The sequence below is a fragment of the Arvicola amphibius genome, chromosome 5, assembly GCF_903992535.2.
Source record: "Arvicola amphibius chromosome 5, mArvAmp1.2, whole genome shotgun sequence".
NCBI classification, from domain to species: Eukaryota; Metazoa; Chordata; class Mammalia; order Rodentia; family Cricetidae; genus Arvicola; species Arvicola amphibius.
In genome coordinates, this window is record NC_052051.1 from 3,517,254 (window position 1) to 3,536,331 (window position 19,078).

Below are 19,078 nucleotides of genomic sequence, written 5' to 3' on the forward strand. Positions count from 1 at the left end.
AAAACACCACCGAAACCTGGGTCTGCTGCACCCTGACCACGGCTGAACTTCACCCTAGCCCAATCATCTGATTAAAACAAAAACAAAAACAAAAAACCAAGTATTGCTTTTTTAGATAGCAAGTCAAACTGTTACTGAAAATGACATTTTAAACCTCTGATTTGGTACCATCCACTTTTAACTCTCCTTATGCGAAGCCTCTACGGCTTCCACTGGGACGCAGGATAACCCAAGGGCTGACTAAATCCCTTTTGTCCATCCTGGGGATAGATGCAAAGCTGAAGTGGGCAGCGCGGCATGCATGCCAGTGCACCTTGGCAAATGGACGGGGACACCATATATTTAGGGCACAGAGAAAATGGAGGAGCCACAGCACTGCCCCTATGGTTGGAACACAGAGGCATAAGGATGGCTTCGTCGAGGAGTGGTGGAGCCCGCACCGCCTGCAGGTCCTCTCTCCTAAAGGCCTGTGTTTTCTCACCAGGCAGGCCAGACCAGGGCCCGCATGGCGCCACAGAACAGCGCCCCCTGCCGGCGGGCGGCCCCGCAGCACCGTCCCTTCCGGGGACCTGTAGCAGACAGGTCAGAGGTCATCTGGGATGGAAAGCACGCAGCTCCTCCAGGAAACACCACGCGGGTAAGGGGCGTGGCCAGGTTGGGTGGCGCTGATTGGACGAGCGGTTCCCGCTTTCCGTTGGCGCTGAGGAGGCTGAGGAGGAGCGCGGTCGCTCACACTCGACGTCCGTCTGTCCGGAGCCCGCGGAGGAGACAGAGGAGGCGGCCGCCAGGCTGGGGTGTGCTGGGGCCCCGGGGGCGGGCGGGCGGAGCGGTGGGGCGGCCACGGCGGCCACGGTACACGGAGGAGGAGCCGCTGAGGCGCGAGGCCCGCTTGGGCCATGGCCGGGCCGGGAGTGGGAGGCCCCAGCGTGCGCCATGGCGGGGCTCGGGCCGGGGCCCAGGCGGGGTCTCCGTGACTCCCGTGGGCCTTCCGCGGCCTCGGCCGGCCACGCGGAGTCCTCTCAGAGGGCACGGGCCACCGCCCACGCGTGGCCGCCACGCGCGCCAGGCGAGCGCCAGACCTGCCCTGCCGGGGGACCCCACCCTCCGCGCTCACACACGGGGCTCCTAAAGGTCTTTTAACCATTCGCCGCCCTTCTCGGTGGCGGATATGCTGAGCATTTTTTGCTGAGCTTTCCCTTAGAACGGGTTTAGCTCTGAGGCCGTCAGCCCTTCTTTCAGTGACGCAGGGAGTGGAACGTCTTAAAACGAAAATCCACCTAGGTAGACACTAATTAAAATTTCCTTGGTTGGCTTCTTTCCAAATAATGCGGCTAGAAAACAGGACCGTCTGGCTAGCATCACAGGTCTTCTCGACCTAATTCTGTGCCGTGTGTGTCCCGCGCTTTTGGGAAAACCCGCACTGTTTGAATTGTTCGTGAGACGCGACCCGGCTGCTGACGGCTGCTGGCCCCCAGGAAACAGAGTTCACCAGATCCCTACAATATATTTTAACTAATAGTTTTCAGTCACATTTTCAAGGTGTAAATGAAATGTTTCAGTCTTGAATTTCATTTTAACTGCAGTAAAATGGAAAGGGGGATGTAGTGGTATTTTTTATAACTATTGCCAAAATACCTGCTCTAACTTAATGTATGCATTATGAATATTTGATGGTGGGTTAGTGATTTTGGATAAGTAATAAAGACCTACTTAATTATAAATTAGTACATTTTATATATTCTCATTTTCTAACAATCACTGTCTTAACCACTTTTTTTTTCTTTTTTTTTTTTCTTTTTTTGGTTTTTCGAGACAGGGTTTCTCTGCAGCTTTTTTAGAGCCTGTCCTGGAACTAGCTCTTGTAGACCAGGCTGGCCTCGAACTCACAGAGATCCGCCTGCCTCTGCCTCCCGAGTGCTGGGATTAAAGGCGTGCGCCACCACCGCCCGGCTTTAACCACTTTTTGACATTCATTAGGATTGAAACAATAGTTATGTTCAAAATACATTTAATGTTTCATAAAAACATGTATTTTAAAATATTTTCTTGTATATTGAATTTTTCTTAGAATTCACTATTGACCTTCTATATTACCCTTCAAATGTCTTAGTAACTGACATTTTGAGTACATATTACTCTTTTATAGTAATGAGAAATATTGTAATAGTTGCTTGCTAGCTAACTGCTACCAACAAAGTTTTTTGTGTTTTTTTTTTTTTTTTTTTTTTTTTTTTGGTTTTTCGAGACAGGGTTTCTCTGCAGCTTTAGAGCCTGTCCTGGAACTAGCTCTTGTAGACCAGGCTGGCCTCGAACTCACAGAGATCCGCCTGCCTCTGCCTCCCGAGTGCTGGGATTAAAGGCGTGTGCCACCACCGCCCGGCTCCAACAAAAATTTTTGATGGAAGTAATTTAAGATAAAAGAGACTTCATTAAAAAGAAAAATCTTATGATCTCGGATAAAGGAGCTTGAGAATAAAATGAATATTTTCAGGAACAAAGAGAAGAGGATGGCTCATATACAGGAAGCTTCTGTCCTTCCCAAAACCCTTTTTAATCTTTGTTTTGTCGGTTTTATCCAGATTCCTCCTTGTTTCTCACTATTGGTATAAATAGCCCGCACCCATAGACCCGGCATTTGAATCCTTCCACCTTTTTTATTTTTAACATATACACAGATGTTCTTCACAGAATATAGCTTGCTCTTGTGTGTAGTTTAAAATTTTCACACTCTAGAGAGATCATATATGTCTCGCTTGACTTCTGTTTTTTACCCTGTTTTGAGATGAGCCTCATTCTGAGATAAAGACAAGTTGATTAAATTACACATTTAAGTGTTGAGTTGCATCCTGTGCACATTACATTTATTTGTCCGCTTTCTCCCCACCACACCAACAAAGGCAGGGTTCCTGCCATTAGAGGCAGTAGTGCAGTAAAAATTCAGTACTGTTTTAGACCTCTATGTTTCTATAAAACTAGACATGGAACTGCATATTATGAAACACAATTTTTTTTCTGTTTGCACTTTGAAAAAAGTAGAGATATTATTGATACCCATCATTTCCTGTTTTCCACATTATTAGGCTTTTTAGTTTTTGCCAGCCCAGTGAGTGTTGCTGTTGGTTATCTTTTAATTAGAAATTCTGTTATAGAGGTAACATCTTTTTCTTAGTCACTTGGGGTTTTAAGTTTCTCCTTTTCTGAATGAATTGTTCTTAATCTTTTCTACTTTCATGTTAATTTCCTCATTGATTTATCAGTTCTTCAAAATTATTTTAATCTATGTCTTAGGAACAAAAACTAAACACATTTGTGCAAGATATATAAAGTATATGACAAATATCTAGAAAGGACTTTTAAGAAACTGTTCTATGTGGTAGATAATAAGGTACATAAGATGTTCTCTTTCATAGGTGTCTGTCCTCTCCTGCTGTTCTTAAATGAAGTAAAAATGCCTGTGAGACCAAACCTCCAAGTATGTAGTCCCTAGACAACAAGCAATCACTTTAGTCACTAAAATAACTTGGTGTACTTAACATCTTTCTGTTGCTGTATCTTTAGTAATGACAAACTAAATGTTTTATGACATATTGAAGAGTAATTTAAATACTGTATCTTTTTTAAAAATACTTTAAAGTGTAGTAATAGCATAAAATACAAAAGGTATTGATTCTTTATGTGCTTTCAGTATTGAAAATAGTCATTCACTGATTAATGTATTATACCTAGACAGATTAAAGTTTTAAATTGTGTGATTCTTACATTTTATATACGTGTATCTTATCACTAAGTCTGTTTAGTGAACAGAATGCAGTCTGAATGCTGGACTGTAATAGTGGGGATAGCGCGTTTGATAAAAGTTGGTTACGGTAATACGTAGGTTGAATTAATGGATGTAAATTTTAGAAGGGTAAATTCATCTTGATGCAGTTTTATTTTTAAATATTACAAAGTTTGTACTAATGTATGCTAGGATGTTTCCTGTTTTAAGTATAGTTGCTATAATGTTTTGATTTTTGTTTAGTTTTTGAGTCAGTGAAGATGTAACTATAAATTGGAAACTTTAATATTTTCTTTCTGAAATTGTTACTAAAGAACATTTCTAATTTAGTTACTTTGAATAGTAATAGGCTTCTTTAAAGAGCTATTTTATGAGCTGATTAATTTCATTCAAAAATCATCTTTGGTGACTCAGTTACATGAAGAGACTAAATTTGTTGGAATGTCTGTGCTGTTAACTCTCTCTCTCCAGCAGCTGGAGAAGTGTATTGATGATGCCTTGAGAAAAAATGACTTCAAACCTTTGATGTTACTTGTACAAACTGATATTTATGAAGATGTGAAGATTAAATGTAGCAAACAATTCCTCCACAAGTTGGATGACTTAATATGCAGGGTAAATACTCATTCTTTTTAATGGCTCTTAAAATTATTACATAAATAATTACATATGATTTTAGTTTCTAGGAAGTACTGCATTTAGAAAAATAGAACAGAGAAAAACCTTGGACAAGTTTGCTTAGAGTTTAGATGTTGTTTTCTCTCACCATTTATTATTTGAGGCATATCAACACGCTGAAATTGTTTCTAAAGTAAAATTTATAAGAATCTATGTTCTATTATTCTGAAGGGAAAGGTTTTACAAAAACCTATTGGGATATTTCTGGTGGTATGCAGTGCTTGGTAATTTAAAAAATAAAGCTAACACAAAATAATCCAAGAACTTGGATTTGATTTAACATTTCTTCTGAAATTTATTTAGATTAAGAAAAGGTAACTACAAATTGGTTCCAAGTATCTTAAGATTGGTGATAAATCATTGGTTGAATAAGAATTTCTAACATAATTATGGTAGCTCATGCCTGTAATCTAGCGCGTGGGATGCTGAGGCAGGAGGAATACCACAAGTTTCAGGCCTGTCTCAGCTATAGAGTAAGACCTTGTCTCAAAGTCAGTCTTGAGTTACATTCTTTAAAATGGGAGGGACAGGTGTTTCCACAGGGTTTGAGTCCTGCAGAGGAGTGCTCACCATTTTCCCTTAGTGGGGTGGTTTGGGACAAGTGGCTTTAGGAAGCCAGTCTCTTCATCATTTCCACTGTAAAGATAAGAGCGGCTCCCTTAGAATTGAGGATTGTAAACTGATGCGGTTCCAGGAACAGTGTCTGTCCCATACTACGTTGTATTTAAACTGCTGCACTTAAATACTTTTTGTTTTAGGAACTTAACAAAAAGAATATTCCAACTGTTTCAAACATCTTCGTATCTGTTGGGAGATGCAGCAAGAATATCTTTATATTGGGACAAGCTGGACTTCTAACCATGATAAAGCAAGGATTAGTACAAAAGATAAGTACATAGTCATAGAAGGAAATCTGATAATGATAAAGGTACTGTTTAAATAAATAGTCCAAACTGCTGAAAGTAAAATTAGGAACTTTAAATAGAACTGTCGAGAATAAATATTTTTATGTTGTGGATATATGTTATAAGGATAAAGGTCAGAACGAAACTGCACAGGTTTCTTGACAACTATGTGAATTTGATGCTAATGGGCCTTTATTTGGATCATTTTCTAAAGACTAAGTCATTTAGGTTGTTAACTATTTGACCCCCCCACACTAAAATATAAGACACTAATATTTGTATTTTCACTGATATATAACAGCACATTGATTAGTACCTCTGACATGTTATGTACTCATATTTGAATCAAATAAGGTAAACTAATTTTAAAAATACCCAAATAATATAAACTGTCTTGATAGTTTTAGCTGATTACAACAAGTGTATCTGTATTAAAAATTTAAAGAGGGAAGTGTAAGGGTCGTTGTAATAGAATTAATATTAAGTTCAATCCTGTTTTAAACGGTGAGGAAATAGAGTAAGTTAAAAAAAATACAAGACATTTTAAAATATAAAATTTCTTTGATTCAACAATACTGGAGTTTTTATTTTTAATGTCATTTTATTCTTGGTCTAACGACTAAACAAATACAAGGACATAAAATTTGTTAAAATGGAATTCAAAATAACTAATATATGTATTCATCTTTACATGGTTTCCTGGTTTGAAAAATCCAAGGAGGTTATTCTGAGCCAAGGACAATCAAAAGATGAAGCTGTTACGAATATGATAGAAGACTTATTTGATCTTTTGATGGTAAAAGTGATATTGATTGTTAAAGATCATGAATTTATTAGAAAGCTATTTGTTTTGGTTTAAGAATCATTAGTAGATTGGCTAGTGACTTGTACTAATCTGTTCAGAGCATATAAAGTATTTAAACTGACTAGTATTAAATAATTTATTAATAAAGTTAGTTATGCTATGAATTAAAATTTTTATTTTAATAGCTTTTATAATAGTAAATTATAAATATTTACTTTTTTTAGGTTGTATATGACATCAACGATGAAGGTAAAATATCTTATTTCCATAAAAACAACTTACTGGGAACTTTTAGTATAATTATTTTAATACCCATAATACTGTCCTAGGAACTTATGATCTAATTAAAGAATCGAATGTTTTCTGTATAAAGGACCAGGTAGTAAAATTTTAGACTTTGTAGGCCAAGAGAAATAAGTGCAGACATTAGGTAGGTATTTCATATAAGAAAACAAATTCCAAAATTTATTTATGGGTACAATTGAGAATGTTTTTGTATTGTGGATTTGCTAATAAGGCAGAAAACAATATTTTGCAATTTAGGGATCAAAGATTTTGTTTTAAAAATTGATATGTTTATAATTTTATATATATCTTATAGAAAAGATCTGTATTTGGCCTTATCTTCAAGAAAATCTATCAGTTAAGGAATATTTAATTAAAAATGTCCATCACATGAAGTATTAGTTGAATTCTGATACTTGGTGCAGTGTCTGCTCTTTAGAATGTCTGCATTACAATAAAGTCATTACTCCCACTGAAGGTGATGTAGAATCTCCTCAGCCACAATAAATGGGCTTGGAATATAGCAGCTGTACTTCACACTAAAATCAATGTCCAAAATTATTACTGGACTACAAGTTGGAACTTGGAAAAAATGCCTGCTGCATATTTGTATAGAAATGGATATATGTATGTATGTACACACACACACACACACACACACAAATATCAGATCTCTATTCCTTCACAAATATGCAGAGGGCATTTTGTTTTATATGTATATGTGTGTGTGTATAATATAAGTTGTATATATATATATATATAATATAAGTATTATACACACACACTTTTTTGAGACAGGATCTCACATAGCCCAGGCCACTCCTTCTTATGTAGCTGAGAGTTTTGAGACCCTGATCTCTTGCTGCCACCTAATGAATGCTGGGATTACAGGCATGTGCTCAAAATGCCTGATTTAGGGATTTTCATGTGTTCACTATATCAGAAACATTGACAAACATGTAATGTTTTTCCTATGTGTCAGATTTTCTGGATCGTCATAAGTTCATTAGAGTATAAATGAAAGAATTATACCCTTTCTTCTGTCTACCTTGGCCACTAAGTTCTCAGGCCTGGTTTTCCTGATAGGATATATACTTCTACAGTCTCAATGTACTTGAATAAATTTATAGAGTGCCACTCTTTCTGCTTTGGGGAAGAAGTTGTATGTACCTTATGGGTGTCACTGGAAGGATGGTGGTGTTTATCTGTCCACCAGGTGTAGACTCATCCTTGACCTCAAAGTGGAATCCAGTGCTGCTAATTGCTAGTAAACCAGTCTCACAGGGCACAATATATTGTAGAGCATGGATAACTTAGGTTATAATTGGAAGTTAAATTCATTAACCAACATTTTCAATTCTAACAAAAGTTTGTAATAAAGTTGAAGATGGCTCTTGTTGAGATTAATTTTTAGTTTGGTTTTTAGTATGAAAACGATAGTTTGCCAGTGCTGGGACATTTGTCTGCTGTGCGGTTGGCAAGTAGATAAAATATACATAGCTAACAGACTAAGTTCAGAGTGAGTGAAGCTCACCTTTGGTGGTCCTGTTCCAGTTTATGGGGTAGATGCAGATGGTTTCCAAAAAGAGCCTGCTGAAAAAGTTAGTTCTGCCTTACAAATGAGCAGAGTTGGATTTGTAAGTTATAGTTTGTCAGCTTTTTTTTTTTTAAGCTGGGGCAAACGAAAGCTATTTTAATCTTTAAAACTTTTTAAATGACTTTTTTTCATTTGTTTTACATAGTCAGCTTTTGTTCTAATGAAATAAAATTTTCATTGGTAAAAGAATGAATATGTTACAGCTTGCCAACTTTTATTTATAGATCACAAGTATATTATGCTAAGTGACCAGGTCCAGGTTACTTATTTCTTGTCCCTGGAGACTTCCTCATGATTGGTAACTAAGGCTGGTGAATCACTTACACACATATTTATTATTCTCAGAGGCAAAATATGTTAAGCACATTAATGGTTTAATAATTCTACCTTTGCATTGATTGTGTTTTTAAATTAGCATAACAATTTAAATTTTCAGAAAAGAATGATCCTAAGAGTGCTAACATTGTAAACTGATCCCCACTCATATTGTAAAGGAAATCATATAGCTTTTCATTTGAGTTGAGTATGGTTACATGGAAAAGCTGTAATTTTGCTTTTGTGGTATTCCCATTTCTAAAACTTTTCAAATATGTTATAAAGTGGCATTAGCAAATTCCTCTGAATATATTTAGTATTGCTAACCTATTTTCAAAAGATGGTTTTAAATTATTTAAAATTATTTTTCATGTACTATATCTCAATGTTTTCCCATTCATCAATTCCTCCCAGATCTTCCCCACTTCCCTGTCCACTCAACTTTATTCATTTCTTTCTTTGTTTTCTTTCTCTCCATCCATCCTCCCCCAAGAAAAAAACAAACCAAAAAATGAAAAAGTAATGATAGAAAACAAAAGGTGCCTCCTTAACAAAATAAAACATGAGGTCCAAAATAAAACAAGGCTCCTGGTCTTGGGATTTGCTTGCAGTGTGGTTGATAATACCAGGTAACATTCCATTGAGAGGAAAAAAAAAAAACCCGATTTCCCAGCAGGTATCAACAGCAAATAACTAAAAGTTGAGGGTTTAACAACAGCCACAAAAATAAAAACAAAAAAAATCCCAAACCCTCAAGACACTTAGAGATTCTTGAGAGATAAATGTTGATTTCTCTTATAAAATGCTTGTGGTATGACTGAAAGTTAATGAGTCGGTTTTTCATAAACACTTGAGATAGCGAGTGACTGTTAAATTGATTTAAGATTAACATCTGTCAATAATTTATCATTTTTATTCAGGTAAAAACCAAGTATTGGAAAGTTTCATAGCTCGCATCTGTGCCCTTGTTATTGATTCAAGAGTGAATGTTTGCGTTCAGCAAGAGGTAACTATCTTTTAACACCTAAAAATGAGAAAGTAAATGATAAAATGAAATAGCAACTTAGACTAAGTTTCTTAAATTTATTTCATTGGATTTATTTCTGTTGTCTGAATAATTCATTGCCTGATAATATTCATTAAAAACCCAAAACTGGATTTACATATGTATATCATTAATGTGAGAACCTAAACTTTAGTGTGTAAATGCCAGAGTAGCATGTAGTCCTGTATGTGTACATGCATATGCGTAACCATAAGAACATACCCCCCCTTAGATCTTAGAATAGTGATTGTGTTATTTCACAGTGGGTGTGAAAGCTTCAGTAAGGGAGACAGCCCGCACTAGACTGGAAGTCCTTTCCCTCCCTCACCTAGATGCATATTCCCTACTTAGACAGCACAATTAAGAGAAACCCTAAACTTCTGAGTACATATACCTATTTCTCCAAATGCTTCTTGGAAAACAAAGTTATGTTTTTTTTTCTCTTCTAGGCTTTAAAAAAAATGAATTTGATGCTTGACAGAATACCTCAAGATGCCAACAAAATACTTTCTAATCAAGAAATACTAACTCTCATGTAATAATTTTTTAATAGCTTGTTTTGATCAATTGTTCAGTTTAACAGTTGTAAGAAACATGGTAACCACGAGTTTTAATTAGATAACTGACAGTTTTATAATTTTTGATATAATATAGCACTTATGTTTTCTCCTAAAGTCAGTTATACTAGTCTGTTCTAGATTTTAAATGTTTTTTACCAAAACATAATAGGCTTACTATCTAATATTACTTCAGTATATAATTTCTTATTTTAATTCATAGGAGTAATATGGGAGAGAGGATTTTATATGTAGGAGGTAAGTATCTCTTTCCAAAATTTGAAATCATTTCAAATTTATGAATTAAATACCTTTAATTATAATTTGTTTATGTAAACCAAAGGAAAAATATTAGATTCATAAAAATAAAGACATGTCTTGGAACAAATAATTTATCATGACAACAAAAATTAGATTAATATAATCTTGCCTAGTTTTAGTTGTGATCAATTTATTAGAATTACTTGTGCTAAAATTTTCCTAAATGACACATATTGAAATTATAATGTCCATTATTTTTGTTGTTGATAGGCAGTTTTTAAACAATATATTTACTTCAAAGAACTTAAGTTTTCATTAGGTTCCTGTGAGTAAATTTTGATTGATTATATAAAGTATGGCTTTAAAATGTACCCTGGGATAAGTGTAAACATAACAAGAATTTTGTATGTTGTTTGAATTGTTTTTCAATTTATAATTATAATGACATGGTAGAGTCTTAGAAAATTTAGGGGTTTCTTTGACTTTTAAAAATTAACTTTTATTTATAAAAATGAATAATTTAGTAAATTAAATATTTTTTCTTTTGGTTTTTGTTCCTTATGAAATCAAGTTTCATAAGCTCAACTTTTAGAGTTTTGACCTCTACATTAACTAACAATCTTTTTAAGATTATGAATTGCAGGTAGGCATTGTGGAAGCTTTGTGTAGAATGACTACTGAAAAAAGGAGACGAGAACTAGCATGTCAGTGGTTTTCAATGGATTTTATTGCTAATGCATTTAAAGGAATTAGAGACTGTGAATTCGAAACAGTAAGTAGCATAAAATAGCAAGTTTAGTAAAGATTTTTTGTGTAATTTTGATTTTTAAAATCATTTTTCTTTTTTGAAAACTAGGATTGCAGGATATTTCTCAACTTGGTAAATGGCATGCTTGGTGATAAAAGAAGGTAAGCTGGATACAGCTCATAGCTATTTGTTAGTAAGGAAATAGAGCTGAGCCCAATTATAGATGTTAAAATTTTTATTGCACTGTGAAAATTTATTCAAGACAGTATAAAACATACAGTAGGTTAGCACACTGCTAACCTGAAATACTCTTCTGAAGGCTTTATTTGGCTTTGTTCTTGGAAGGAAAAAATGCATTTTATCTAATTCATATTAATAACTGAGTGCCCAAATTTGGTTTACTCTACTTCAGAATTGTATGTACATTATTATTTTGGTTTTTGAGGAATGATAACAATCTGACTATACATCTACACGCTGGAGTGAAAATGTGTAGAAAACAAATCCTTGTGCTGTAAAAGTAACATAAATAGACGTTTTAGTATTTAATACCAGAAGCAAGAATGAACTGATAAAATACAAATTTTACCATTAAAATTTATTTGTATGGGTGTTTTTATCTGCATGTATGTCTGCGCTCCATGTACATACAGTCCTGAAACAGCCAGAAGAATTGGATCACCTGTAACTGGAGTTAACAGAAGGTTGTAAGAAGCCATGTGGTTGCTGAGAACTGAACTCTGGTGCCCTGGAAGGAACAACAAGTGCTCTTAACTGCTGAGCCCTTGATCCAGCCCAGAGCAATACCATTGCAGTACTTGTCCCCGGGGATGATGGTCCTGATAAATCTTGTTTGCATTATTTATAAGGAAGTGAGAGAGAGGATTAAATTCAATGAGTCATATATCTGCATTTGAATCATAAATTCCTATCTGTTATTTTTTGTTCATTATTTAACCTTACTTTCCTTCATTTCCTTAGCTGCATCATAAGAATACTAATACTTATTGCTTCTGTTTGTTATGGAGACTGACAGAACACACTGACATACTTAAAATAGTATCTTGCCATAAAAATTTTCTAAGGAGTTAACCACTATTATGATCAATGACTCATATCTACCTTTTGCTCGTCCAAGTCCTGTGGGATCTTGTATTGATACCTATTGAATTTAGAAACACTTGTTCATGTTTGAAAGTATATATTTTTTAAATTGGTATAATTCCTTTAGTCAACGTGGTAAATAGTATATTTAAAGTAATAATGCTTTTCTTTACCTAAACAAATTCCAATAAATATTTGTTGAAAATAGTAATGGCCTGGCTTGGTGGGTTTTCACCTCAGCTAATTGCTGCAAGTTTGCAGCAGGGGTATCAGACTTGAGGCCAGCCCAGATAACAGTGAGACCCTATCTCAAAAATTGCATTAAAGAGATTATTTTATTTAAAATTTTATAATCAATTTTCTGATTTCTCTTTGATTCGAGACATCATTTTTTAAATGACTAAACAAGTTAGAGACATTGTATATTTATGACTGAACAAGTTAATTCTGGGAAGGTATATAAATTTTTTAACTAAAATGTTTTGTGTTTTAGGGTCTTTACATTTCCTTGCTTGTCAGCATTTCTTGATAAATATGAGGTAAGTTTTAAATTTATCCAAACTTGAGTTATTAGATAATTTTTATTTAAAAACTAAATGGATTATGGGTTATGTAATGATTTAAAACACTAAGGTAAAAGTACTAGATTTAGATGGTTTAGCTGACTGGTCCTGTACATTATAGTGTGACACCAGGAAAAATGAGCCCGCTCACCTGAGCCAAGAAGGAAAACAGCAGACCATAGTTCTCCATTTTCTCATCTCCTTAAAGGCATTGCTGATTGTCATTAATAAGTATATTCAAACTATTTTGTCTCTATTAGTACTTAAAATGATATTTGTGTAAAGCATTTAAGTAGCATTTTCTTGTGCCAAACTATCTAAACATTAATGCATTTAGATAGGTTGCTGTCTTCATCTACTTAACACTTTGTCTATTAAAGTACTCAGGAACTATTCTACTTTATAAGTGTTGCTAGAGTCTAGAATCCTAAAGAACCTCAAATAATTCAGTCGTGGCTTATAATCTAATAGCAGTTTTCCAAGTTTTGTAAGCAGAGTATATATATAATTTTTATGTATTATGTTAGCTGCAGATCCCATCAGATGAAAAACTTGAAGAATTTTGGATTGATTTTAATCTTGGAAGCCAGACTTTGTCTTTCTACACTGCTGGAGATGATGATGTAAGCTCTTACTCCTTTATGTTACTTTCTATGCATGTGATGAACGTTCTTGAAATTTACTTTCAGAATGCATGTTTGTATACTTTTTTAGTCATTTTTGATTGATATCAACATTAGCTTTTTATTTTAAAGTTGTATAATCAAGCTATTTAAAATGAAAATTATTTGATTTTTTATAACAAAATGAGAGCTAAATTTTAATAATATTAATATTTTTAACAAAACCTTTCAGAAATGAATATTAACAATACTTAATTTTTTTTGGTCACATGAAAAAAATGAGTCAACATTAGAAAAGACAGCATGGAGTCTACTCAGTGGTATAGTGGTTAGTAGGCAGGAAGCCTTGGGCCACTCAGACACTCCATGGGAACATTGGCAGGTGACAATTGGTCTTACTCAGTCTTGAAACCTCCTGGGGAGAAGTAAGGGAATTTCTATGTACAGTGGCATGTAGAAGTGAATTTTAGTTCTATGTTGTGTCTTAGCCATGTGTAGGCTTTGGAAGTAGATTATTTCTTGTTCTGTTTGGTACCTGGGGAAAATTAAGAGTTATTGTTTCCTAGATGTCACTTGGGATGTTTGGTACAGTAGCTCAAACGGTGTAGCCACTCCCAAATTCTGACAGTTGATCAGCATAGCCTAGTCTGGTTGTGACTGCTGATATAAGGAGAATCTGAACTTTTTATTTTTATAGTTCTACTTCCTTCACACAGAACATTTTTATAAGTGAATATTAGCCAGTGCTTTTTACATTTTCATATACTTTTTTAGAATACCTTCATAGAATTCTCATTTTCAGCAACTATTAAAGTATAATTATTGTAGTTATTGATGTTGTCCTCATGATTGTTTGACCTACTAAATCTAGAAAAGCAATCATAGTATACATATAAGTCCATCTATAAGTTGTTCAAAATACTGATTAAGATGTTGAGAATTACATTTGTAGTAGTATGTTCTTCCTGAACTGCTTACTTTCCCAAGAGTGGCCACTTAAACCCCTTCTTTGTCTCCTTAATGTAGTGTAAAAGACTTTTACAGGTTTGGCAGCTGAATACCCCTCTGAGATATATCATTCTCCTTGTTCAAACCACTGAATTTCAAATCTTACAGGCTGTTTTTACCCTAGGGAACCCTCTTGTTGCAGGTCCTTGAAACCTAGTTTCTGTGATACTGTCAATTTGACACAGCCTAAAATTAGTTGGAAAGAGTTTTAATGAGAAACTATCTAGATTATGTCAGCCTGTGGTCATGTCTGAAGAGGGGAAAGTTGTCTTGATTGCTAACTGATGTTGGAAGACCCACCCATATCAGGTACCATTCCCTAGGCAGGGGGTTAAGGAGAGTACAGAACAAGCAAGAATCCAAGAGTTGATTTTCTCTGTTCTTGAATGTGGATGTGATGCTTCAAGCTCTTGCCTTGACTTCTCACAGTTAATGAACTGTAACCTAGAACTGTAAGTCAAATAAACTCTTCCTTCAAATAAACTCTTCCTTCCTTGCAGTTTTGTCAAGATATTTTATCACACCAACAAAACTTCTGCTAGGACAGTGCCTTCCAGTTTAGGGTTTGGTAAAAATACTGTCTGCTTAAAAATGGGTTCTCTGGTCATTAAGTATAAAGTAGCCTAGCTGCCAAGTTTTGTATCACATTGTCCAATGTTTTTTTCCTTATAGTAATTACTAAAATAATTGTTTTCCTATTTCATAAAAGATCAAGATTTGTGTTTTTCTTGTTTATAGCTGGTATAAGGTATATAGGGCAGTAGGACTTGTTATTTTTAGAATCAATAAATGAAGTATTGAAGGACCAGAAAGATGAATGTTTAGTGATAGAAGGTACAGGAGATATGAGAAGGCTAAGTCACATATAGTTTAACTTAAATTGATATTGAAAGAAGTTTTAAATCGGGAGTAAATATGTATGTAAGATTTTTTTTCTAAATTTAAGGATCATCAATGGGAAGCAGTCACTGTGCCTGAAGAAAAAGTTGAGATGTACAACATCGAAGGTACTAAACCTGAAGCTTGTTTTTTTATAATTCTCTACTTGGTTCCTATCATAAGGCGTACAAAAACTGCAAGTTAATATGACAGATTATGAAAACTCTGTAGATACACACATCCGTAAAGTCATCACATTCTTCACCCCAGTTTTCTTCATCTAAAACAACAATATTTGGTCTGATCAGTATCATGACCATGTTTTCAAGGTTCTTACATTCCTACCTCATTTGTTTTAGTAAATCCAAACACCTTGTTTCTCAGTCCAGAGGAGTTAGATAGCACTGCAGGACAAATACATGAAATCTAGCAGACTGATAAAAGGCCATATTAAGTTAGGGCACATATTTGTCATTTAAAATGTGTGTGTTTGTATGTATATATAAATATATATATATATATATATATATATATATATATATATATATAACTATAGTATTAATTTGCATTTTTCTAATGAGCAGTAATGGTGAGTACCTTTTATACATGAGCTCTCTGGCTGTGTGCTTTCTCCTGTAGAGCATCTGATTAAACACTTCTGTCTTTTGCTGAGCTGTCTGTTTATTCAGTGTTGAAGTTATTTTGTATCCTAGAATACCAGTTCTTTGACAGATACATTTTGTGTACATAGTCTGTATTGTGCTTTTATTTACGGGTAGGTTGTACAGGAAAGGAGGCTTTTAAGTTTGAAATCTAATTGATCAGGTTTGTTTTGTTTTTCCTTGTATAATTGTTGCTTTCTATGACCTAAGAAATCTTGGTCTATTCCTTAGTCACAGATTTTCTGTTTGACTTTGGCTTTTGCTTTTGTGTTTTAGTATGGTGAACTAAATCAAATTCATTTTTGTTTTGATTGTCAGAAATTGTAGGTGATTTTGTGAATTTATAACTATTCTATGATTATTTGCTAAAATGAGTTTAATTTCTTTGACTTTTTCTTTCCCTGGTCACATGCTGTACCAATGACTATTACCCTCGGTGATTCCTCTGTTAAGTCATCTGGCTCTGTAAGAGTAGTCTTGTTTCTTGCTGATTTTGTATTTCTTAGATCTGTTTACATGTTATGACCAGTACCACAGTGTTTTCAGCATTTTATGTTCATGCTTAACAGAAACAGCTAATTTATTTTCTGAAATTGGGTTTTCAGAACCTTGGCCTTTGGATTATCCATATACATTTAAAGAGGTTTTGTGTAATCATCACAGAAAACTTCCTAGAATTGTGACTGTGGATCAGAGTGAAGGACTAGAACCAGAGTCCAGACCAGAGAGACACAGCTCTTTATTTGGGTCCTGGACTTCTCTAAACAATGTTTGATATTTTTCAATATATGCCTTATAGATATTTTGATTAATTTATTTGATGGCAGAAGATACAAAATAATCCCACACTAGTTCAGAATTGCATATAATAAAGGGTTATTTATTTAGGGGAGACTCACAGATCACTATCTTAGATCACAGTCCTCTGCACGAACAGGGAACAGGAACAGAGTCTAGCAGCCAGAAACAAGAGTGAGCTCACGCTTTACAGCTGCACTTACAGTATAAGAAACCATGCCCAAATGGGCTGGTATCGTAAAGGATATTGGCTGAAGGAGCTCCCACAGGACCTCCCCCTTTTGTTTAAATAAGAGAGTTCCAAACCCAATACGTACACTAGGAACAGATATCAAATATAAAGTTAGAATTATAACCAGCATAAACAATATTTAAGCAAGGAACATATCCTAATGTTATAACAATCCTTAACTTTTCTAAATAGTCTAAGTCTTGTATTGGAAATGGCTTCACTATATCATAAGAGGATGGTAACTACAACTGTCTAATTTTCAACCCCGTCAAAGGCCTGAGAAGGGAGATAATATTACTTGAGTAGGCAGGAAGTACAATCAAGCAGCTTCCAAAATGTGCAGTAGATGACAGAAACAACTGACTGCCTGAGCAATCACCCAAAGTCTCATTTGCAATGTTGAAGCAACCAACTTTGGCTAAGGTCTAGAGTAACTGACAGACCATTTTCAGAGACAGAAATTTTTTCAAAACTATCTTACCCTGTCCTGGCAAAATTTAAGTCTTTTTTTCTTGTATCCTGCTTGATCAGTCCGGACATCTTGCACTTTGTCAGTGGTAGAGGCATGGGCAGTTTCTTGCAATAAGACCAGTTGTGCCAAGAAGAAAACAAACTCCCAAATGGAGTGTCTTTGGTGCTCAACATTCTCTTGGGAATAGATGGGTGCTGCCAGGAGCAGTCGTGTCTCACTTCAACAGAACACTAAGTTATTTAAAATACCATGTTCTACAGATCTTTGAAGTGATTGAAGGTTACCTATGGATGCAGAATACAGTCTCTGTGTATCTAAAGAACGTAATTAGTCTAATAAAGTATAACAAACATGAATGACTATTGACCTATAATACTTAATACCTATATAACAAAAAGATTAAGACTTCATATCAGAATATTAAATAATCTTTAAACAACTGTGCTGTAAAGGAGGACAATGACCTCAAAATGTAAACCATATATAAATATCTTGATCAGAGGTAGAAATATAAAATGCAATATGATAAATATATCCTAAAATTATATCAATATAAAAAATGTCTTAAACAGAATTAGAAACATGCATATACAATGTCATACAATATGACAAAATAATTTTGCATAGGTGTACAAATATTATAAACAGAAATAGGAGCATATTCAATATAACAAATATAATTTGAACTTGTATCAATATACAAAAATCTATACCAATGTAAATTATCCATAAATAATAGCTTACAAATATTCACTCTATTACTCACTATTATTATTGTGAATAAGTTCACACTAAATTACCTATTATCCCATTCAGTTTTCCCTTTTTTTTTTTTCCATGATCTCTGAGCCTCCATAATTTCCACCCCAATCCCTAACCCTATATGAGTAATAATCAACCCCTAAATGGTTTCCCTAACGGTGAGGACAAAACAAACTTTGTTGGGAGAGGGGATGTCGTCTTCTAGAATTGCTTTCAGCTGTCTTGAGGGTGATGTTCTTTCTATGGGATCCTGTAAAAGTAAAATGATGATTAAGTTCCAAGATTGCTGTTTTTGTATAATTGTAAATGGTCTCTGAGTAGTCAATAGTTTTTTTGTTTTTTGGGGGTTTTTTGTTTTTTTTTTTTTTTTTTTTTGCCCTTATTTGGAGTTCTGGCCAGAATGTTGTAAGAATGTGTACCATTTCCACAGCTGGTACCCAAAAACCAATCTCATAGTAGTGTTATCAGCATCATGACATCATATCAACCAGGTGGAGTTGTTTTTGTATGCCTCATCTTCCTTGAAGCTTCAAAGATTACTGCAGGAAAATCTACTGTTTTTTGTTGCTTATCATTCATATAGACATTTATTCAACAAACGATACAATATAGACAAAATGGGCATGGAGGAAAGTAAAATATTTCCCTAAAATCTATCCTCTTTCTGTCATACCAGATGGCTCCTGACATGAGACAGAAATTCTGAATTTTTTTAACAACATGCTTGGATTTAGGAAGTATAGCCATTGTCCAACTCCAAAGCCAGCTCTTATTTTTAAGTAGAGATGTATATGTGTCCAAATAATCAAATTTTACTATGCAGATAATAAAGCATTTTCTGATTTATTTGCATCTGTATAAAAGGTACAGCTCCAGTTATTGATGAATCAAGTACAATTCAGGGAAGAATCCAAGTAGTTCTCTTTATAATGTTAATTCTGTCACTTTTGAGATAATTGCTATTAATTTCTCCCCAGAAATTAGCACAAGCTCTTTGCCAT

General features: G+C 34.7%; 1 protein-coding gene across 1 annotated transcript in view; it reads left to right on the top strand.

Moving 5' to 3' along the window:
• The first annotated feature begins 749 nt into the window (after positions 1–749).
• Sycp2 (synaptonemal complex protein 2) overlaps positions 750–19,078 on the top strand; it is a 62,501-nt gene continuing 44,172 nt past the window's right edge. The window contains exons 1-14 of the mRNA XM_038331063.1: positions 750–794; positions 3,411–3,472; positions 4,250–4,393; positions 5,215–5,343; positions 6,053–6,157; positions 6,391–6,415; positions 9,284–9,369; positions 9,858–9,943; positions 10,189–10,223; positions 10,856–10,998; positions 11,083–11,135; positions 12,572–12,617; positions 13,169–13,264; positions 15,219–15,279. Of these exons, the coding sequence (XP_038186991.1) occupies positions 3,449–3,472; positions 4,250–4,393; positions 5,215–5,343; positions 6,053–6,157; positions 6,391–6,415; positions 9,284–9,369; positions 9,858–9,943; positions 10,189–10,223; positions 10,856–10,998; positions 11,083–11,135; positions 12,572–12,617; positions 13,169–13,264; positions 15,219–15,279 (1,033 nt within the window). The 5' untranslated portion in view covers positions 750–794; positions 3,411–3,448. The remainder of the gene's footprint in view (positions 795–3,410; positions 3,473–4,249; positions 4,394–5,214; positions 5,344–6,052; positions 6,158–6,390; positions 6,416–9,283; positions 9,370–9,857; positions 9,944–10,188; positions 10,224–10,855; positions 10,999–11,082; positions 11,136–12,571; positions 12,618–13,168; positions 13,265–15,218; positions 15,280–19,078) is intronic.